Below are 24,559 nucleotides of genomic sequence, written 5' to 3' on the forward strand. Positions count from 1 at the left end.
TTTCAATTTTGCCTACGAAAAGTTCTCTACATTGTATATGTCACGCTTTTGTAGAAAAAACCAGAACACATACAACCCATTTTATCCCCTTTCTGAAGTTGTCCGGATTTAATTTTTGCTCATTGTATAACTAAAGGCGCTACCATATATAAAAATACGACAAGCTCAAGCACATACCAAGAAATCAATGTAATAAAAAATACTAATCAAATCATTTTTCCAGTAAACTTACCTTAGTGGATACCATCATAGATAATATTATATTAATATACTGCCCAAAAAATTGATTCAAGTCAGAAAAAATGAAGGGCAACTGGGAGAACAATTAATGTACACCACATCGACTTCAAGAATAATGAAATATTGAAATCTGAGAAAAATAACACCACTGTCTAAGAGCAATTACATCATTTTCTTGAAAAATTTAAAATGCCAGACGCCGAACCAGCATAATGCACTTTTCCAGAAATGCAAAGACCCAATAATGTTGGCATCAGTGGTCAGTCGTTATTTGTTAATCAGTCGGCATTCTGTTCACTTGACGGACGATCCGAAGCTTACAATAGGCTAAGAAATATCCGCGTAATCCCAGTGGCGGGATCAATTTCGTGAGATTTACATGAATGGCTGAAGGTGATTGATCTAATGATCAGACTAGAAGTGAAGTGCAAAAAGCCGTCGTCCTTTCAACTCTGTAATAGTGACCTACCGTGTCGCTGTTTTGAAAGTTGCTTTCAGTTCCTTTCCTAAATAAGTACCGGATTCAATCCTTGTATTCAATTCCATTCTGTTCTGCCATTATGTGGATATTCAAGATGCAAAATAATACAAGTTAGTTGCATAAATCTTTTTATTATTTTTTATTGATTTCCTTACACATCAAATTCTGTAAGCAATTCATTTATTCCATGGAAGAAACAAGGCTTATACATAAGAGTTATTGTTCATTATACGAGTATGTCAATATTGTATCTACCCAGCTAAATAATGCAAAGAGAATGTTGCAAGTAAAGAATCTAAAATTTTAAAAATGAGTATTATGTCACGCTCAAATTAACACACCTATCATGAAGACTAGAAAATAAATACAATACGCTCTTTCGAGTACCCAGATAAACCATGATTTAATTGAAAATGAAAAATAATCACGGTTATGAAATTACCCATTTGAACATTTTTACTTAACTCTTCTAAATCTGTATTATCTTGAGTTGTTTTTTATCTTAAAAACTATGAATGTAGCAAAAATTTATTTTCTCATGATTTATGCATACTAAATAAGATGAAAATTGATAAGTTAAAACTTGAGAGTCACAAAAAATAAATGGTTTCTTTCAATTCGTATTATAAAAATTTCGTCTCAATTATCCGATATGCTTCTTTGTAAAGTTCCATTGAACTTTTTTTATTCAATTTAATATCATAGCGGCCATTTTGTTCTATTTGAAGTATTTTCTTCATGGTGAGAAACTATATTTAATTTTAACGAATAATGTTGAAAACATAACTTTTGTAATTGTTGTGCCTGTTATCGTTATAAACTGAAACATTTTATTGTTATAAATATCTTTGTAGCAGAAAAATGTGCGTTTCGTTCACCAATTCAGTGGTTCATTGCTAATGACTCCGAAATTACATATTGTATTCAATCGTATATCCCCACTGTTTTTTGCCATCAGATCCACTACTTTCCGTTTTCCATCTATCCTCATGAGGAAATGCCGTAATATACTCTGAATACTTGGCTGCATTCATAACAGGACTAAAATCTAATTATAACCAACAGACCTATTGCCATATAGACAATATACTGCTATGTATACATATATTGATACAGACGATATTTTATTTTAGTCAAATATCTACTTTCGCATTTCACCATGCAAATCTTTCCTTGATTTTAATTTTTTATGCTAATTAAGTCAAAGTAGAAGACAATTACAGTATTTTTTGAATATTCTCGATAATTTGGCACATTTTTTTTTCAAGATTCTAATCATAAGTATGACTAATAGAAACTTTCTATTTCACTTATAAAGTTAAATATGTTTAAAGTTTAGGAAAATTTAGTGGCATTTAATACTTGTTCCTAATATCAGATAAAATTTAATTTTTAATTAGAATTCAAGATTTCTTAGGTCTATTCACCAAATAATGAAAGCCCGCCATTTGGATACCTCAGTGTGTTTCAATTTAACATTCCAAATCATTTTTACAAAGTTTGCTGGCCTTTTTTGTTAACATTTGAATTTCGATATCCGCGCCATTGCAACATTCCACTTGATACTTTAATTCGAAAAGAAATTAGCGGGAAATTAATTTCTGATGAAAATGGATAAAATTTTAAAATAATATTATAAACTCAAATATTTTTCCAACTAAATTATAATAACTCGTATGCCCTTTTCTATGTAATTGACGGGGCCGGCACATATTTTCTGTCTCGTTTTCAATCAATATTCAAGTCATCAAGACATCAAGTATCGAATTCAATGGTGGTAATAATTGGAAGCACTGCATTCGATAATGGCTTATTTCTTATATATGCAAGCAAAGATGCTATGCACAACAATACATATTCATACAATTAGGAATCTAGAATTGATTCGACTTATCTCACTGAATCTTTTTCCACATTTTAGTATCGAATAATCAACATAAATAAACGGTTCCTCAAACAGCACTGGAAGATATTCATTATGGCGGACAGTTAAAGTTCGTTAGTGTTAATACTCAATTATCTTTGCAGAAAGCACTCATTTATTTCTCCAGTTATATGAAAGTGAGTCCCAACTGGGTTCTCTGAGCGGTAATTGCATTGTGTATGATTTAACACTTTTTCAACACATGGAAGACTATATGGAGATGAGAAATAAGACGAGATTCCAGCGCATATATATATATATATACATATACCTGTATCTATATAATATATGAACATAAAAAATGAAACAAAATCAAAACTTGTGAAAATAGAGAGCAACTATTAATATTTCCTATATCCAAAATATAATTATCTTTCAAAATGTCATTCCACTTAGTAAATTTTAACCTATCGATCTACCACTAATCATTTTTGAAGTAAAGTCAAATCTCAAATTTCTATAATAAGAAAAAAAAAATAATTTAAATTTCAACGTTTATGTTTTTTTAGTTTACAATGATAAGGATAAGAGAAGGAATTGCATGGAGAATAATTTTTTCAAACTACTCCAAATATTATTGGACTATTGAAAACGATACAGAACAATTATTGGTGTTAAGAATTTAAAGTCTGAATCAGGTAAACTAAAATGGTTTTTTGTAAGCTGCCATAGTGTTTAAATTACATCAGTATTTCGATATCTACGTATCTTAATGAAATATTTATTACATATTAGAGTTGAGGGCAAATATTTCCAGAAAAAATGGAGACGTGTGAGTGCATTTTGAGAAAAATGAAAATGTACCTAAAACCAAAAACGTAAACCAAATACAGTGGAATCCCAGTAATTCGTAGATCGACTATTAGTATTTCCGGCTAATTCATACAAATTTGCCAGTCCGCAGAGTTAGTTTTCTTTATTCTGCCCTCCCAATAATTGGTAATTCCGATATTTAGTACCAAATCGTCAGTCCCTTAACCATACGAATTATCGGGATTCTACTGTACATCATCATCAATCATTGCTAGTAGAACGAATCGGAACTTTGTGTTGTTATTCATTATGAAATAGGATTGATATTTATCATTTCAATCAACGGATCTTTGGATGACGGCAACGTTTAAAAAGACCTAACATGAGGGTGAATTCTATTCATCCTATTGGAGAAAATGATTCATACGAAAAAGTAACCCACACTGAATTGTACTGTATGTAAAAATCAACATATTCACTTTCCACAAAGCTGTAAAACAATGTCAATGTGGTTTCCCGTCGGTATATATGTTTGTATGCATATTATAAATTATGTTGGGATTTAGATGGAGTTGTCAAGTAATTATCTCTCCTAAGATTACTTTTGTATTTAACTTATAAGTAACAAACTTTGGCTGCGTTATACAATTCATGGATTTATCGTAGTTACTATGTCAGTTATTTTTTCATAACTAACCTCAGCGATTTTTCAAATTCTCATTGACTCATATTCTTTACTACTATCGCAACTAATTACTTATTTATTTTCAATATTCCGAGTAAATGTGTACTATTCTGGTTTATGTTTGAAACAGAAAGCTTCATTTGAGTTGTGGACATATTATCTTCAATACTTCAGGTTATCGAATTTTAAAAGTAGCCTTCATTGCAATATTTGTAGCGTGTCTTCTGAGTGCATTTTATTTTCTCATCATTTCTCTATATCGCTGCTGAATAATCCATAATATATATTTTAAATTTATACAATAATTACTACTATCACTAACATCAGACAAATAGATGTAGAAATCTGTTCTCACTTCATTTCATTTACCTTACTAACTTTAGTAAATAATGGGTAGATATGATAAAAATTGTTATGCTTTTTGGTTTTTCTTGTATGTTCTTCTTACAAATCCAACAGTAAAGAAGTCAATAGTTCCGAATTTTTCCTTGGAGAAATTTTACAAATGGAACTTTTATTAACAATATGATTTTTTTCTAATTGTATCTTTCATGTGAAGAAACACTATCTAAAATTATCGGCCGTGCTCATAGATTTGAATATTGAAATGTGCATTTGATTGAAAATATGCTATGATCTAATCAGCTTCAAATAAAAGAAAAAACATGTATGTGAACCGGAGCATTTGAAGCCTGAGATCAAATCATTAAATTGCTATTGATGTACGCTCAATTTTTTATAATAAATTTGAAATAAGTGTAGAATAGGCTTAATTTCCAAATCAGAACGTTGCGACCAGTGGTAGGCTAGAAAATTGTTTTTGTACTCAATTTCAAGCATACATCAAATCATTGTATAAAATTTGCATGAATTTCCATAGATAAATCTTTGAAACATTTAGTTTTTAATATTCGAGATTGCTATCGAAAATCGATATACTTCCGTACGTCGCCAAACTACATGGCAGTCATTAGAGTATTTCAGATATTTGTGCTTGAGATAGCTTTTATTTTCTCATTCCGTGGAAAAATAAATCATACCTCCATCAGAGTATAATTTTAGAAAATATGAATATAATAAAAGTCACCTTATTCAAAATAGGAAGTTATGCGCCATTCAATTTCGTACTCTATTCAAGTAGATACTTATAAATATCAGAATAATGAAATGGAAATAAAAACAGCATCACTGAGAAATTTGTTCGTGGTTTACCATTGGGGCTCCTTTTATATAGAGTGGTTTAAATGTATGTACTGGCGCTTGCCATTTACTTTCAATTTTAACTTTCACATGATCCATTTTAATACAATTGCATGTCAAAAATCAAAAATAAATCGAAAAATTTCGTTACAACAATTTATGCCTAATGGTTGTATTGCGGAAGAAGTTTTATGCTCTTACTAATTTTACTCTATGAATCTCATACTTCGCATTATATTTTTTATATGTATATATATGCATATATACCCTCAATAAACTCCACAACAGTGTTACGATATCTAGCGTAATTCGGTTTTGTGCTAGTGGCTTTCAGTGAAATTCACAATTGTTTTTCAGGCTTTACAGGCAATCACTAATAGTACGAACGGAATCTTCCGTTCATTATAGCAAAACATACAAAATGATAAACTAACATATAAATCATTAAGAATAATCTCAAACGTTTTTAGCACAGTTGAATAATGTGATGCTGCTTATCTTCTAAATAATAAGGAATAAAATGAGGATTACATTTCTTATACACACTTAGAATAAGTCATGGCTCATTTGAGTAGTTATTGGTTCTCATATTTCTGTTTCTTTTCAAAATTTCTTGCTTATGCTACATCGTGATGGCTTAATGGGATCCACCCAAGTATATGTGATTTTTTCAATTACATATAGTGGGCAAAACGTACGATTAACAGTTTTAACTTGAGTATATCGGCATTTAATATGGTGCGAATCGGTTATAACCGCCACGATATATTGCGGACTGAAAAAGTGAATACATATTAATATTAGTTTATTAGCAGAAATCGACGAAAAGTTCATTACCCCGTACGTCGGCACTGGTCCAATTCCGTGACCCAAATATGGATCTGCATATTCTCGCCCGTATCTACAATAAATACCATATTATATATTAAATCTCGTTTCACGCAATCAATGCGTATCATAATATCACATTTTCCATTCTTGAGGAAATGGGGAAAGGAAAGGATAGTTTTGCCAGTATTTGTATGTTCAAAATTAATCTTGAGAAATTAAGCCTGCTTTCGAACGCCTTTATTTGTTTCTTTCTTTTGCTGCAATAAAAAATTGTGATGGACAGTTTAGTATAATTTCCAGAAGTTGGCTCATTAATTTATCTGAATATTTTATGTGTTTGTAACATATTTTCTGAGGATTTTCAAGTACACGATAAAGCACATGCAGGCATTATACATGTTCGACTGGAAAAGAAAAATACAGATAGGATCGTAAACCGTTTGCATCTAAATTGAATTAAAGGATGTTAGACGTTGGTGTTTAGGAAAATGCATTGGGCAGTACATTTTAAACACCTCATGGGTGGAGCTATTAAGCGAAATCGAACAAGATCCAATTGAGCCAAGTACATTCGGTGCCCGAACAGCTGCTAAACAATGAAGAATATGTGAATATCTTGTGAACATCTCACTGCCAAATATTAATTTGCAACGGAAAAGTAAGAAAAGGTATGTGTTGATTAGAATGGAATTATAAATATTTCTTCAATCCCATATTTTCATTTTTCACCCATCGGGGAACTTACCCTGCAACAGCTGCATACTGAGCAACGGTTGGTTGCGCTGCTGCTGCAGCGCCATATGCAGCCCGTGCAGCAACCGCTGTGTACGTCGCAGCCGCCGTATAGGCTTGCTGAGCAGTCGATAATGGTGTTTTTAACAATGGTGCTGTAGCCTGCAAAAATAATCAATTTTGAGACTACTTCCAGTGTATAAAGCGTAGCCAATGTAACATTCTCGATAAATAATTTTCAACACTCAGGTACACATTACTCATATCGTAACTAATATAAAATCGACAGGCAATGGAAACATTAAATATGTGATAAAAGCCATTGTTAAAGACAAAAGGTAGTGAATAATAATATCATAATTACATGTGATAAAAGCCAATGTTAAAGACAAAAGGTGATGAATAATAATTTTGAAATACGCCCATTATTATTGAAACGGGCAAGTACTAGTTAGCAAACGCATTCAACAAAATTATATTTTAGGCTTTTCTCTTCTATCCTGTAACTGGGCAAACGAAACCTTAAACTACTGTTTTCACAAAATATAGATATAAATGATGGCAAAATACACAAAATCACCCACTCAAGGAATGAAGATCCTACAGCGATTGTATATGGAATAATCATGCGAAATTATTACTGTTTAAAAAAAAATCAATAAAGTGGAAAATAATGAAAAGTAAAAGTTACATCAAGATTACATAATACCTCAATGCATGAACAATGTTATAACACTACCTGTAAAATTGGATCGTATCAAAAGTAATATTCATACTCGATCTTTATCGATCTTCTTTTGTCGTATTAAGACCGCAATGTTCACTTTCTACTTTACGAATTCTATAGAAAAACTTTTCATATCATTTGCGTCATAATCTGAGGGGGAGCGTCATTTCGCTTGGAAATATCTGCTTTTTTAAATTAAATCATATTATTGAATTTCAAGAAATTTTGTCTGAATATACCGCACATTAAGAGTAGAATCTAATAGTGAAAGAACTTCGACTTTAAATTGGCAATATTGAAAACCAGAAGAAATCCAATTTTTTATTCTTTTCTAAATGTTCACAATATAAAAACAGGCCATTCATGCATTGAACATTTTCATGTATACGCAAGTTGAAACCACAAAAATAATTCATAATTTTCAAGTGTCGTTTTTACCAAAACATTCTGTGGAACCTGGATTCGGTTGAGCGAATGTGGACTGCTGTTTAGCGTGGTCATTGTTCGTCGCTGAAATGTTTTATATATAATGCGCATCGGTTCATTCCATTATTGATTTTTGAAATTTTGATTATTTGAAGTTATCAAGCTTAATGTTTTACATACTAAACCCATCAAAACTACATTACAAAAAAATAAATAATTCACAGCTAATTGGAAATAGGCGGCGCTATCTGCTAAGGGAGAATAATCAAAATAAAATTATGAATTTGTTACTTAAATTTTCTAATGATGAAATTCGTTTGCACTGCAGAGATAATATATCGTCCAGAGATATTTAAACAATGAAAAAATTCAGTATTTCGTAATTTCTATTTACGAGCTCAGTTTTTAAAGGGCCTATATTTGGTTACATAGTATGCCCATGGACGATAATGAGATGTTTTAATTATTCCAGATAAATGCCTTCCTAACTTTAGTATTTAAAAATGCACCCGAAATGAAAGACTTTCACAGGTTTTCGTTATCTGATTATTAGGCAGTTCTTCATTTGATGGCCGGCGGCATTATAAAGAAAGAAGTAAATCTTGTGTAATATTGAAGTTGACAACTTTCGCAAGCCGCACTCTCATGATCTGGGAACCAGTTTCACCGAAGACTTTGAATACGACATACCTGTTCAGGCTGAAGAGCACCACAATAATGCAATGCAAAGACAAAGCGGCTACTAGAAACTACATGTTAAGGAGGAAAAACTGCCTAAAATGATATTGTGGGCATAATGGTACTGCTGATTATCGCACTGACGGTTAATTGTTCGCGTACGAAAGATCAGTGACTTTCAAATGACCAGCAACGAATATACAAATCGATCGACCCCATCGCGATCAGCAGTAGTTCTTTAAAGTCTTCTGTGTAAATATACCCCCGGCTTTTCACGGCGTTGACATCATCCTCGAGAAGGGCTATTATTTGATGGTTGCTTACCTTCTCTTATGGGTTTCATTCGTAACTATTTGATGAACTGAAACTACACCTGATGTCATACAGATAAGGACCGTAACTCGCAGCAATTATAAGAGCCTTTGATCTCTTCCGTTCATCGATCTGCTTTCACGATTCTGTAGTCAGCCAGATCTTGTTAAACCCCTTCGGGAGAGGTCTTATGATGCGACTTAGTTCACTTCAGTTAAATGATTATGCATCGATTGCTATGCCATACAATGAAATCAATTATCCTACGAACCGGTCGACCGACAGCATCGTACTACAAAACAGTACCGGAGTTCAGACTTATTGGGGGGAGCAAAGAGCTGGGACAGTTGGTACTGGAGCGTATGCGTTGATCCTTTGCTATGAACGGCATACATATATGATTTATAAATCATATTTAAAATGCAAATGCTGACTTCCACTTTTTAAGGTTAAACCCACCAAATTGATATACGATTCTATAATGGAAATTTCACGCTTTTGCCATTATAAAAATATAACAATGTAATTTCATGCACCAATATATGGTCCTCGCAATGACAATCAAAACGATTCTATGAGAAGATTATTTAACTTGAATGAGATGTGTTCTTGAAAATATAATAAAAATACTACTTTTTACAAAAAAAGAAAACATATATACACATATGACCAATAAACTCCCCGCTTATACTAATGGAAACCGTTCCTGTAGGGCAATCTACCAAAAATTACAATAAAAATACACGAGTATAAAGAATAACTGTCGTTGTCGCGTATCTGCTTTTACAAAAATTTTTATTTCATGAATATACGTATTTCGGAGACCACTTATTTTTGCGCGTTGTTATTATTGACGGAGATTTCAAATATCAGAAACGATAACTACCTTAATTATCATTGTTAAACTATAAGCACTTCAAATTTCATTCATTCAATAATCTGATATGCATTGTTTTAATGCATAATTTCCATAGTTTGCACGTTTGGATCTAATCTAACCGAACACATGAATTTAGTATTCTTATATAAAAAACACAGCTTATATTTAAAGCGGGGGGTCTATTGACTCGTCTATATCTTTTTCTATAATGAAGAAGGACTTAATTATAAAAGAAAATCATATTATTAGCCAGAGCAATAAGTACATCAAGCAGTCCATGATAATGTGAATACCCATAACCCATTCAAAATTAGCAAAAGAATAAATTCTGAATGTATAGCTTGTTTCATAACTATAACCCCACTCCTATACTATTTACAATAAATACTACCAGCATTTTCTTAAAATTAATCAAAATCTTCTAAATATTTTTACCGGCACCATTCAATAAAATAAAGGAAACAACTAGACGGATCCAAAATATGACATCCAGCTGTTTCATAGCTATAGCACCAACCGGTCTTAGTTTTGACGCATGTTGGAAAGGTGGGGTGTGTCGAAGGTTGGAAGTGATCATTTCTTTCACGGACCCATTCTTAAAAACTATCTAACCGAAAAATCCGAAAAAAAATCATTAGATGCACCTATATGATGCCTAGGCTCCATTCCGATATCTAATAGTATATTACTATAATTTTTAGTAATTGACTGCAAAACCCCCCTTAAGTTCACGGTGGAATTATGAAATTTTCCAGTAATGTAGGCTATAACGAAAAGCATGATCCTACCAGAAGTTGGTGGAAATCTGACTATTATTAACAAAGTTATGATAGGTTAACTTTTTCGCTTCCGCGCAAATTCAAAACTATGAATGTCAGTATCACGCGAAAGTGGATATTCTCAGATAATATATTACATGCTAATGGGACAAAAGTCCACTGAAATATTTTTATAAAAGAAATACACAAAATCTTCCAGACCTGAAGCGTCCAGTTTCCGGTTTCCCGTTTTGTTTTATCAGCGATTTCTTGATAGACCAGTAGCTTACTCCAAACTACAATACCTAAGTAGCTTTGTACTGATGAAGGGAGTAAGTTTCTCCCGAAATATATATACATAATAAAATAAAATTGTAGTTCGGAGTAAGCTACTGGTCTATCAAATTTAGACTTAACTACATATAGAAGACAATATCTAACCTCACCGATTTCTTGTTTCCAGACATTTTTTTTCCGACAAATATTTACATAAATTAGTTGGAGGAACGGAATATAGGAAAGACTTCAATTAAGTTTAATGATTTTAGGAAAATTTACCGATAAAGAAATGTTGAATTTGCCGTTCTAAAAATTAACACCGTTCAATATGTCGGAAAGCCGGAAAGCTAGCTAAATAATATTACGCATACATGGAATACAAAAGCGTGGTTTGCAGATAATAATATTTCGATTTTTGAGTGGTCCGCATGTTCCCACGTTTGAAACTCCATTAAGTAAGTATAGACAATAGTCGTGTGGAAAGTGAATTCCGCAAATAAACGATTCAATAACGTCAGCAAATTGAAGAATGCGCTTCAATATACATAATTGTGTAGAAATTGATATGGTTATGATCGAAAATTTCGTTCAGTATGCGAGTAGCCGCATTTATCAGGTAATCAATGCCACGCACAAGAAAGTAGTGCTATAGTTATGAAACAGCATAGTTATATTTTTATACAATTCGGTAATAAAACATAAATTAAATTTAATTAACATAAAATTTTGTTTAGGAGTTTTTAATGGTGCTATAGCTGTGGAACACACTGTATTGTTTCAATCATCATATTCATGATTCATATTGTTAGAACTATGAAGAAATATGATGAGATAAGATCGTAACATCGTATTCCCAGTTATGATGGATAACTATATATAAATGTACTCTAAAATATAAAAATACTATAACAAAATTAGTAGAATACCATCTCATTCATTCAAAGATGGGAACGAAAAGTTGTTAAAATTTATCAACGTTATGGAAAAATAAATGAAGCTAAACCTATACAAAGTAAAAATAATAATTGGGAAGTTGATAAATACATTCAAAATAGTTGGCTGCGCTGGAACCTCTGTCACCGGTTTGGCTGCCTGCAAAAGAGAATGAAAAATTGGTCTAATTGCTTTAATGAAATCTAGGTACGAAAGTATTGACCTATTTCAATGAAATTGCTTGACAGTATCAACAGTGAAGGCTGAACCTCCAAAAATATATAAATCCTAAAATTTTTCATATAAATCGCTGAGAATGGGGGAGCAAGAGAGAGAGGGAAGGAAAGAGGAGGGGGTGGGAAGAGAGGAAAGAGGAGGGAGGGAGGGGAAGAGAGGAGGAAGGGGGGGGGGAGAGGGAAGAGCAGAGAAAAAAGGTAGGAGAAGAAGAGTGAGGGAGTGGATAAAGAGAGAAGCAGAGGGGGTAGAGGGAAGTAGTCTAATCATTAAAGCTTAAAATCGAATGCGGCCTCTGAATTTGTCCAGTGTCCAGGATTCATGACTTTTAACCCATTGTCGCATGGCAGATGTCAATTTTCTGCGCTAAAACCGTTTCGCCTTCATTGAATTTTGCTGCCGCCACATGATTGATCCAATGTGCACAAAAGTTGATCTTTTAGTTACGGTGCAAAAATGAATCGATACGCTAAACATAAAGGTTTTAAATGAGTCTCATCCTTGGAGTAGCACGAAATAGTTCCGGATATATTCGTCCAGTGGGCGGTCCACTTTGGTAGTATTTTAGGTTTTGCAATCCTTTTTTAAGATGATAATTTTTGTTGTTGGTGTTCCATCTAAGCTTGTGTAGGTTGTCAATTTTAGTATATGTCACTTGACGCAATGATTAGTAACTAACTGTGCACTTAATTTTCAGTCGTATTCATACAGATTACTAGTAAAAAGTATGGCGCAAGTGAATATCACTCGCAATGAGAGCGTTACCTATTAATTTGAATTTTGCATTACCGGCATTTTAATTAGACATATATATGTATGTCCTCAGAAACTAAAACTCATATTCGTATATTAGTCTAAAAAAGTTAAAAAAGTAAAAATAAGATGCTGCGAAGCCGCTTTCGTATACATTGATGGGGTCTTCGTATCTCAAGCCGCTGAACTTTATTGTGACCTTGATATATATCACTATGGAATATATTCTATATATGATTGTGCTATTCCATTGCTAACTATATTGTACTGTATTTTTAGGCCTATACATGGATGCATCATTGTGATTTTTTTTCAGATTGTTTGGTTAGATACTTTCTGAGAGCGAGACCTATTAAACTTTATGGTGGGTACATCTTGGGTTCTAACTTCCTTATCACCCACCAACTGATATTGAAAGCTAATTTTGAAAAATTTTAATTGCGTTTTTTCATTTGATACTCTTGTTGTTTCAAAGCAAAAAAACACATGTTTACTTTATTCCTTTATTATTAACCCTGAATTTTATTCAATAAGATCCTCAAATCAAAGGAAGGGGCATCTAATAGAATCCATTAAAATCGTTTTGGAAGAAACTTAGTGGGGATCTAGAATAGTTTTATGTATTATAATTACAATAATAACTTACTTGAAAACGATAGTTATTGGCATCTGCTGTAGCTGCAGCCGCTGCTAAGAATGGGTCGTAATATACACTGCTAAGGAAAATTCAAAAAGGCATAAGTTTTATTTAGCAATATTTCAATTTACGATGAAGTGATGCTCTTATCATCTTTCTTTAAAAATATCTTAGAATAACTCAAGCAGATTAAGAGGTGATCCGAAATGTAGAATAACTATTATATATTAGATAGTATTAAGTTTTGTTGTTCTTATTAACCAAACGGTACGATCTTGCTTGCGTTATTACTTATGATATCAAATTAAAAAAAATTCATTTCATGCGCTCCTATAAAGTCATGAATTGAAGATAAGTTAAATAAGAGCTATTTTCTCTACTTTTAGATTCGATTCAGTTCGACTAAGTTTAACAAATGCTTGTAAAACAATGAAAGATGATAAAAGGTCAGTTAATTAAAAATCAATGCAAATAGAGAATTTGGAGTCTTCACAGGGAAGAAGACTCCTACAAAGCTTCAACCCGACCTATTGTTGTCCTGTACAAGGATCATTCAGATATCATATACGTCTAAGTCATACTAAAATGATTTCTAGATAGTTCTTAAAGCCATACTATGTAAAATCGATAACGATATATCCAAGCTATATTTCCTATATATCCTTTTCGTAAAAATCTCTACCAATTAGATTTTTTGTAATCTATTGGTATATATATCATGCGCAAATTTATCCGTGGATATTATCTCGTACAGTTAGAATACAATAATGGATCATGCGAATGGGAAAATGAAATTGTGACCTATTTTCGTGCCATAATGAACATTTTCATTTAGAAACATTATAAATTATCCCATTATGAAATAGCATGCGAAATTTTGTTAAATTTTCAAATTATTTACAAAGTAGTAGTAATTTTAAAGTGTTTTTAAAATGCCTAGAGCATAAATAATCAGAAGTAAATTATACGAAAATAAAAACAATAAACAAACTATTTGTTGTCAAGATTTTACATGCAGAAATTGATTTTCGAATGCGAAAAAGTGAATCTGATTATTTTCATTTTTTTGTCATCTACCACATTTTTATTTGATTTTTTCTGTCATTACAGAAGAAGCACTTTTGTCTATTCTTATAAATAGTTTGTGAATAGGTATTGTTCGAATGTAATTTGATTACAGCGTCGTTAAGCGTCATAAGAATATTTTTGTTCATTTGTAAATTAATTACTTACGGCGTATATCCATGCAAAGCATTAGCTGGATTCGCTGCTGCAGCCAGTGGCGTTGGAAGCCGTGCAAAGGCAGCCGCGGCTGCAGCAGCTGCAGGTAAAGCAGCTCTCGCTCGTCCTCTTTGTATGGCAACTCCACGTAGGGCAGCAGCTTAATTTACAATATATTTATCATTTATCAATTCCAATTTCCAAATATATATTCGTCGTTGAACCAATAGACGACAGAGCGATTGTTGCGGAATTTATTTGTTCATTGGCAAACGATATTTCACAATTTTGTAAATGTCACATTTTTTATTTGATTTCATGTTATCATTGAATCATATTCGTGCGAATGAGAAGTATTTATATATAAAAAAAGACGAAAAGAAAAAATACATGCGGTTAGTTATTTTTTTCTCTAATTTGAAATAATAAAAACTTTTGGATGTGTTCTAAAATTCAATAATTAAAATGAAAATATTTTTCAGTTTTTCTAAACTCATATTTACACCCAAAATTGGAAATGAAAAGCGGCATCTCATCAATACAATTTACGTGTCATTTTAGAAATATATGCTTATCGAACCTGTTTAAGATGGTAGTATGATGAAAAAAAGTAAATTTATCAAAATATTTTAACTAGGGTTTCAATTTGATGAGGTGAGAATGGAAAGTTCACACATACACGGTAACAAACAGAATTAGACCCCATTTGAAAGTTTACATCTCAAGGGATTATGAAGAAGTGAGTGTTACTGTTATAGAACTCATTTGAAAGTTCCTCAAGGAGTAATAAAGTTATTCGAAGAAATATTGTTGTTATGGTATTAATTTTCTCTTCAAATATACTCATATAATCTATACAAATACTGCAGGTTTTTATAGATCGTAAAGATTTTGCAAAGTATGGTCAAGCCTTCTTTTGTAATCTAGTTACATTGTATATTTGATTCGCGGGGACCGCATAGTGTGTATGGGGCTATTCATTATAGTCATAACGCGATTATGAAGATCTGACGGAAATAAAACTTGCATTATAAAGACTTAAATATTCACGGTAAGGCTAAACGCACAAATGTATTATCAATTTCAGTTCAGGTTTGAAGATGATATGTTGGACATGCGAAAACATTAAATTAGGAATGAATTATCATGCGATGTTAATTTCAAATTAATATAAAGGAAATAAATGCAAGTACTTCTTGAAGATTCTTTTTACCGTGCATCACCACCTACTTTTAAACATTGTTTGCAACTATAAATCATACACTGCATTAGTATCATGTTTTTTATGAAGGACTTTACAGAACTTTGGAAATCTTAGCGTGGCTACAAGTTCAGTTTACTATATATGTCGTTAGTCATATTAGCATACAACAATTATATGAAGATTAGTGCAAACTATAGACAAACACTATATTTTAGGAACTTAAAAGTTCAAATCTCCGGAGAGCACTTATACGATCAGACACTAGACGACAATTAACAAACGAAATTCCAAACATGTTGCGATCAATAGTATGGCTTTAACTACTTTCTTCTCGTGGAGTTATAGTGTATAGTAATTAAATACCTTCTTCTTTGGGTTGCACGAGGAGCTAAAACTAGAGGCGTTGTAGGTGGTAACTGAGTGGCTGCGGGTGCTGAAGGATTAAGTGACGATGTGCCCACAGCACTCAAGAACGGCCATGTCATCGGCAACCGATATCCTAAGCATGAATTATAAGTATTTTTCATAAGATTAATGTCTTCATTCCATGGTCCCAACTTATCTTATAATGTATGTTCTTCATATTTTAAAAGAAAATTATTTTATATTGAAATTTTTACCAGATAACTTATGTATTTAGTTTGATATTAAGATACAAAATAAGCAAGTTGTATTAACGTCATTAAAATTAAGAGCAATAAAGCGTTAAATGTGAAGAATGTGTTAAAATATCAAATTTAAACTGCAATTTAACTCCTTTTTTCTTTCTTAGGGAGATTCTTCGTCATTTTTATAGTATTATTGCATACAACAACTTTTCTACCTAGTTGTTTTCGTTATTCATGTGACGCAACAAATTTTCTTTCCCAAGAGTTTTTGGCTATCATCAATTAATAATCAACGAATTAGAAATGACACTATGTATGTACCCATACTACATAAATAGGGTTTACAAATGAAAGAAGTTGTGAGGACAAAGAAAACTAAAGGACATTCAAAACGAAAAACAAAGAGACAGAATAGTGAGGTATTTTCCAACTTTCTATAATATAATATTTGCAACAAAGCTGTTGTTCTTGTATTTTGTGTGTAAATGATGGAGACAGAAAACTGAATATTAATATTTTTAATTGGGAATGTTAAATGTCCCCTTACCTTCTGGCCACTGAACGCAAACTGCAAAACAGGAAGAAAAAAGCATTGGATTAGTATAAACTGATTCTAAGTATGTTATTAAACGTGCCTCACTAAAAAATAAAACTTAGTAAAATTTTTAGTAATGAATATTTTTGTCAAAATTTATATACAATTAACATTCAGGAAGAAAATTATTGTTGTGAAGCGAGGCGAATATGACATCTTTTCCAAATTCAGTTAAAATGCATTATAATCGACTATTAATTATCAAATACAAATGAGCAGATACCGGAATGGATCTAGATTTCGTATAGGGGCGCTCTTAGGAATGAGTCCTGTCTAATTAGCAAACATCTATTTTTCGACCCTCCAATTTCCTGTTTTACAATTAATATCAAAGCTAACACACGTTTCGTAAAGTACTAACGAAAAACTTTCACGTCAAGGTCCAAGGTCCAAGGGTTGAATAACGCTAAAGCTCCTCACGTAAGAAAAACCCAATTGTTTTATATCTGAGTTGCACAGCTTCCAATTTTCGGTAATCACTTATTATAATTAAAACCCGATTCTACTATTTTTCAAATAAACACAATCATATTTCGCTCCACTTCACTCAATTTTAAAAACATTTAGAATTTACTTGTTCTCAAATTCTAGAAACTGAATTATATCTCCATGCACCTAACAAAGAATCAAAAATGGTCCACTATTTATAGTCTTAATTTTTAACAAATATTTCCATGCATTCCAAGTTTTAACGAAACTAAGTAGAATAATATTTATATTATGTTTTTTTAAATTTTAACTGAATAACAAATTCTAAATGAATATTGTTATGAACAGACATATTTGGAGACGTTACCTAAATATTTTTATGTTACAATTATAAAAAAAATAAAATAAGCTCACCCAAAGCGGGAGCCGCTACGGCGCCTTCTTTAGTCAGACAAACTGATGGTTGACCCGTAAAAATAAAATTAATTAAGAAAAATTACTAGAATGTATATTTAATATTTGTGTGTGATAAGTAATATTTGTATTTATTTTTTATATAATTATATATTAAGGCTGATTTATATAAGAATTTTAATGTGTTATGGCCGCCAAATAAATATGCATATTTGCGCAAACTAATACGAATCATAAGTGCACTGAATAAAAAATATTCGTTATAAGATTTAAACTCATATTTCCGCGAAAATTCTGTAGAAATTTTCGATACCCTTCCTGTGACTCCCTTACCGGATTTTATAGTTCTGAAATATTATTTGGTGGAATCATAAAATTTATGCAATTCAGAAACTATGATTGTTCCGATTCAATTCTAGAAATTAATATATCGTCGAATATATAAATTAATCAGTACATAATTATAAATGAAAAGAGCCCACATTGTTACGAAATTTATATTAAAACAAGGAATATATGTTTGTATTCGGAAAAGTGATAGCCTGTCATATAAAAATTTAAAAAAAAATGCCAATTAAAGTTTTGATTTGTACAAATATAAAGTGGCGATAAACTTGCTAAGAACAGAATTATATTTTCCAATTAAATTTATAATTCTGCTCTCACATATGTAAATGATCTTTAACAAGATTTTCCAATATGCATATTCAATAGGAATACTTTCCTTACAGAATCAGAAATAAAATCAACATTATTTTACGTTACAAAAAACTTTTTAGTAGAGCAAATTGAAATAAATTTCACACAATATAAGACCTAATGAAAATATCAGAGAAAATGTTTAAAAAGACTCACCATTTGGTACTGCCGGTGTTTTCTTAGTTTGAACACGCGCGGTAGCGTTATTCACCTGGTTTGAGTGATTTTTCATTAAAATAATGAGAAAGAAAGTAAATTAATTTTTTCCACATTAATGAAAAATATAAAGATAGCTTAAATTTAAAAACAAAGATAATACTTGAATCATAAAATAAGAAATTAAAATAACAAAAAAAAAAAAAAAACTCACATGGGTTAAAAAATTAAAACCCCATTTGGGAATTACTAAATTTTATGTCTATAGAATACAATATAAGATATTGAACTAGTTTGCTGCCACATTGAAAACCGATCGTTTTTAAGTAGGATCTCTACAATGTCGAGTTTTCGTACTTTTTCGGTAACCGTTCGTCCAGAATTCAACCATCAATCACATTAGACGCTATGACACTTTGACATTGTAACTAAACCTAATTATTATCTTCTTATTATTTCACGACGATAGACAAAATCCACCAATGTTGTGTATTTCACAATCAGACCACTAGTCCAGGTCAACTACTTCATCGTTCTTACTCATATTCGCTCATACTCATGGATCAGTTTAGGAAATGAGTTGATATTCTTCAAATGTTCTCCCTGCATCATCTATCATAGCTGGAGCTAGGCAATTAAGCATCTTAAAGAGTTATAATATTGCAACGCGAATCTCCTTATACCGCGATCCAATATTGAGGGATTGTCTTTGGTGATTACCTGTGATGTTTTTAATGTTTCAGATGTGAAATTCAATACCTGGACACACATATACGTAAGTAAATCGTTCAAAGGGAAACATTCGATAAATACGACTGATTGAAGTATTCCAAGCTTCGGTATTAGACGACGATTTATTCATTTTTATGGAAATCAGCCATAGCAGATCAGTTTGAGTCTCGCCTATTTTATGTTCTTGTTTTCATGTATTATATGATACGATATGTACTGTTTTCTTTGAATAGCTTGTTTTCCTATATCCGCTCTAAATTCAATTATTTTTTTCATTTGTCTAAAATATTGATTAATCAGGCAGAATACTCAATTACTTTCAGATGTTTTTTATTTTTTTCTTGATAATGCAGCATATGAAAAAAGAGAACCTAGAGGTATATATACAAATGCTACAGTTTTACCGCATTTAATTTTATATTTTGCGAGAGTTCTGTGCATCATTCATGGTAAAATTTGGACAATGTTTCGGCATCCAGCAACTGGAAAACTTCAACTTCAAAGTACCTTATCTTTCTCAAATGAGTAGTTTGTTAATGAATATATTTGTGAGGAATAAAGTGGATGTGAGGGAGCCTAAGTCAGTAATGGTATCAAATGATACGAATGAAAAAATCCTTCTTTCAGCACATGCTATACCTAACTTCAGAGATTAAAAGTTGTTAGGGAAGCTAGAACTGTACTCTTCGAAAATATCATGTTAAAATCAACAAAGAAATGTTTAATGTATTTCTAAGGAAAAGTACAGCAAATCGAAGAACGCTCAAAGCCGACAAGGAATGGATCATATTTTTCAACCAACAACTCAAAATAATGTAAATAAAATTAGTTTTGTATTACTTAACATATCATTATTTGCCTATAATAGCTCGTGTAACAACTTATCTTATCGATTTGACTGAAATCTTTCCGATATACTTAACATCTTACCTCAACTCATAGGTTTCTTTTTTAATTGACTCGGATACAATCAATAACGCACGGAACAGTGTCGCTCGCGCCAGTCGTAGTAGATATGATACATTTGGGCTCTATGGTTTCAAATTATTGCAATATTTTTATTTTTCGACACAAAAACAATATTTTAAGAGCTCAATATGATATCGATTCCTATGTCTTCTTCCACTAAATCGATAATGAAAGAAAATAGATTTGTTGTTGATGAAATTAATATTTCACAAAAAAGAAATAATCAGAAATTAATAATTCACTTTACATATGCTTTCTTTATAATCAATATGAAAAAGTAGAATTCTTTCAACACAATATTAAAATTTTCAAGAGTTCATTATTTACTGTTTTTTCGGTAGAAGCAAAAGGAAAAGAATTGAATTTTTTGTGTTACGAGCCTTATAACTATATTACAGCTAACTTCTAAATCATCTTCAATATCAAACAGTTGTATAATAATGTTAAAAATTACTATTCAATACATAAGTGTGCGTGTCAAGTGTTAGTTTTTAGCGAAAAGAAGTTCATTTTCTTATTCGATATCGACTCAAAGAAGTGTATTTTTTCTCACTCTGCAACCTTCCATATACTCCACTTTGCCCACAGTAATAAATCACAAAAATAAACACTTTATTTGCATTCACATATTCAATGTAACGAGACGTGTTCGTACTCTCTTGAATAAACTTCTAGCATAGCTTCAAGAATCATTTACGGACAAGCGTTTCTTTTATGAATGAAAAATTACTGAAAGGAGAGATGTTAACGGAAGTTTCTAACAAAAGCAATTTAATGAAACTAAAACAAAAGTGTGGAAATACATATCTCTATAATAAACTGCATGTCAGCAATAGTAGTAGCATTGTTAATAAAATAACTAAACAATGACCAGAAATGAAGACAAATTTACTAAACATAACCACTAACGCAATATATAAGTGCTTAATATAGAAGTACAAAAATTAACTGCTACAGAACACGTTGCTTTCCTATCTCACATAAAGCTTGTTTCTTGTGTATTTATAAAGATTAGCCATTGTACAGAAATAATACTATACTTTGATTAGTCTTGCAGTATTTAAAAGCAACATTGAAACATAGTTGATCAGGCTTGAGAAGTTCCATTTTTGAATCCTACATTCAAAAGGAATATCAAATTGGGGTACAAATAGCCAAAATGGGAAACGTTTTGTTGATTTCCATATTTTTTTGTTACTCCTCTATGAAAAACTTTCCACTTATCAATATAAATAAAAGATAGAAGAATTGCTAATATTTGAACAGAGCTCAGTAATGTACGCTTCTTCATTTAAGGAGTAGCTGAGAAGCAAACCTTATATAAAAAAAGTATGATTTTCATGAATTTAAACTCCTCAATTGCAAATTTCACTGCTAAAGAGGCGACTGTTTCCTTACATTTTCTCAAGCAATATATTCATTTTTAGCTTTTCCCAAAGAGATAATTTCGAGCTCTATGACTCATCATCAAACCGAGCCCAGTATAGTATTATCCATTACAGTAGTGTTGCACGATATTGCAGAGCTGATTTAAACTTCAAAGCAAACCAAAATTCAATAGCCTAAAGTAAGATTAAATAATTATCCACTGACATATCTTGTGAATGCTTGGCTCCTCAACCGATTAGAAATATATGTCATTTGAATATCCCGAAAAACTACCCCCGAAGGATTGAACTTTTGCTTTATGTACTTTCTATTTAATCAGAGTACGTAGTACACTGCCATTGAAAAATGATTTACGAGTGATCCTGGTAAAGTTATCTGTGTCAAGACTAATTGTGCATGCAATAAATGTTGGTTCACCTGGATTAATATCCAAGACCTTTTTTGAAAAAAAAAATTATCCTACTGGATGGCCCTTCCATGAGATCAAATAGCTTTTGGATGAAGTAGCTCCAAGAACCGATTTTCAAATCATTATCAATATGACCCCGCAAAGCTTATAATTTCCATGACTTTTATTAGATTACATGGGAAAAAAATGTATTGAAAAAATTTTAGGGTGGTGAAAATTTTGTATAAAACCAGCTATAATATAACAACGAACATTTTTAAGTAAGAAAACGTAAGAGTTCCAAGAAGAAAATTCTATGAATGTATGTTACAAAATAATAAAGGGACAGACAACATCCAGAAAAAAATATTTCTGTTGCTCTCATCGTACATTTCAGGTGAAGTAATTTATATTGTTCATATGAAATATTGGAAAGCGAAACATTTGAAGCTGTTAGCATTGTAATTCTGTACACGTTTACTTCTATTTAAAACTATTAAAGGAAAATTATACAACTTTCATGGTATGAAATTGAGGTCAATCGTCTATGATTTATTTCACCTAGAGCTTCATAATTAAGAAGTGTCGAATTAAAACAGAAGGCCAGGATATTTGCTGAGCAAACAATACGTAACATGAACTATGCATAATTATATGCTATTTGTAATAAAAAACTACCATATGTTACCACAATGCATGAAAACAACATTTATTTGCATGTATTTATTAGCAACAGGGGAGAAGGCCTTAATATTTTAGAGGGGAGTCGGGATAAATTGAAATGATATGTTTACTTTGCACGAATTTCGACACTAAAATCATCATTATTCAAATATTGGATCAGCTTCGACATATAGATGATTGGAAAAAATATATGCATGTAGCATCAATATACGTAATATGAATATATATATATATATGTAACACTGTAATATATACGTAATTAATAGGCATTCGGCGAATAATACAAAACTAATTTCAAATTCCTTTTCATATGTTACCATCTTATCGAAAACAAATACAATATATAAATCAAGTATGTAATTTATAGAATATGTAACTACTTGGCAGAATTAAAAAAATAGTAAACAGCTATCATTCCCGTTATTACAAATCTTCGTTCAAAAGATTTCAATCAAATGTTCAAAACAATTTGAAAAAATATACTGCACTATACTGACAGATGCCGAACACAAAACCCCTCCCTTTTCAGGAGAAGCTCTCGCAGGTCACATAAGTTTTCAATGCTTTTGACGGAATTCCAGAAAACAAATATGAAGATAAAAATACCAACCAAATTATTCTCTCACTTCTTTTCGTTCAATGTTTTATGCATATAGTCTACTAATTTTTCAATTATTTTGTAGAATCATCAAAGAAACAAAAAAAAAAAGAAACAAATAAATATACGAAAAAAGTTATTTGGAAACCATAAAAGAAATAAAAATAAAATGTATTTATAAAAATTAAGTCATGCACACCTCAATCTTGCGTCCCTCAACCACAGTGCCGTGAAGACGTTCGCGTGCTCGCTCCGCATCGCTACTATTAGCGAATGTTACAAAACCGAATCCCTACATGCAAGGACAGAACAAGAAACATGCATTAAAAAACAGCCTCCGCTCAAAAACAACGTGCAACAAAAATATTATATATGTATATATTTTTCGCTGGTATTTCTTTAATTTCTCATTTTCACTTCTCACCACTGATTAAGAAAAGTTACTATTGATTTTACGCAATAATTTACATAAACTGTTTTAATCTTACCATTGCAAAGTATTAGACCGATTAACAAGTGCTTATTTATATGCTAATATAACAACTACATCAAAAAATATCATCATATTCTTATACTACTATTGTAAAGCCTAGATCTCATTAGCACATTATCAAATTAAAATTTCATTCCTTCCAACAAGGCATTGTTTTGTCTTCTTAGGGACTAATTAAAAATATAGAGTTGTGCAGAAATTCACCATCATATCAAATTAAAACTTCATTTCTTCCAATCAGAGATTGTTTTGCTTTCTTAGGGAAAAAATAGAAATATCGAGTTCTCTATTCATTCCATCTTTTTTTCATTGGATGGAAACACTTGTCTCGGAAACTAATAAATTTTATTCTGATTTACAAGACCGCAATATAAGGTGTTCGAAGCAGCCGACAATCTTAGCTGCATTACGAAGTTACGAGTGTTGTGTTATTAACTTAACAATTGCTGAGCATTACAGGGATTTCAACATGGAGTTGACATATTTTCATTTTTTACTTCAAAAAGATAAACATAAC

General features: G+C 31.4%; 1 protein-coding gene across 35 annotated transcripts in view; it reads right to left on the minus strand.

Moving 5' to 3' along the window:
* Positions 1-836: 836 nt before the first annotated feature.
* LOC119647768 (RNA binding protein fox-1 homolog 2-like) overlaps positions 837-24,559 on the minus strand; it is a 58,872-nt gene continuing 35,149 nt past the window's right edge. For 5 of the 35 annotated variants that reach the window (XM_038048906.1, XM_038048905.1, XM_038048904.1 and 2 more), the window contains exons 7-16: positions 23,749-23,841; positions 18,790-18,844; positions 17,935-17,988; positions 17,044-17,064; positions 14,697-14,844; positions 13,473-13,542; positions 11,951-11,998; positions 8,012-8,083; positions 6,860-7,008; positions 6,214-6,371 (exon numbers count right to left, since the gene is read on the minus strand). In XM_038048906.1, coding sequence (XP_037904834.1) covers positions 6,239-6,371; positions 6,860-7,008; positions 8,012-8,083; positions 11,951-11,998; positions 13,473-13,542; positions 14,697-14,844; positions 17,044-17,064; positions 17,935-17,988; positions 18,790-18,844; positions 23,749-23,841 — 843 coding nt within the window. In that variant the 3' untranslated portion in view covers positions 6,214-6,238. Of the gene's footprint in view, positions 6,059-6,120; positions 6,185-6,207; positions 6,372-6,859; positions 7,009-8,011; positions 8,084-11,950; positions 11,999-13,472; positions 13,543-14,696; positions 14,845-16,251; positions 16,388-17,043; positions 17,065-17,934; positions 17,989-18,789; positions 18,845-23,748; positions 23,842-24,559 lie in introns of those variants that run through there. The other 30 variants (XM_038048916.1, XM_038048914.1, XM_038048915.1 and 27 more) reach the window with 28 other exon arrangements.

Source organism: Hermetia illucens, chromosome 2, assembly GCF_905115235.1.
Source record: "Hermetia illucens chromosome 2, iHerIll2.2.curated.20191125, whole genome shotgun sequence".
Taxonomy (NCBI): Eukaryota; Metazoa; Arthropoda; class Insecta; order Diptera; family Stratiomyidae; genus Hermetia; species Hermetia illucens.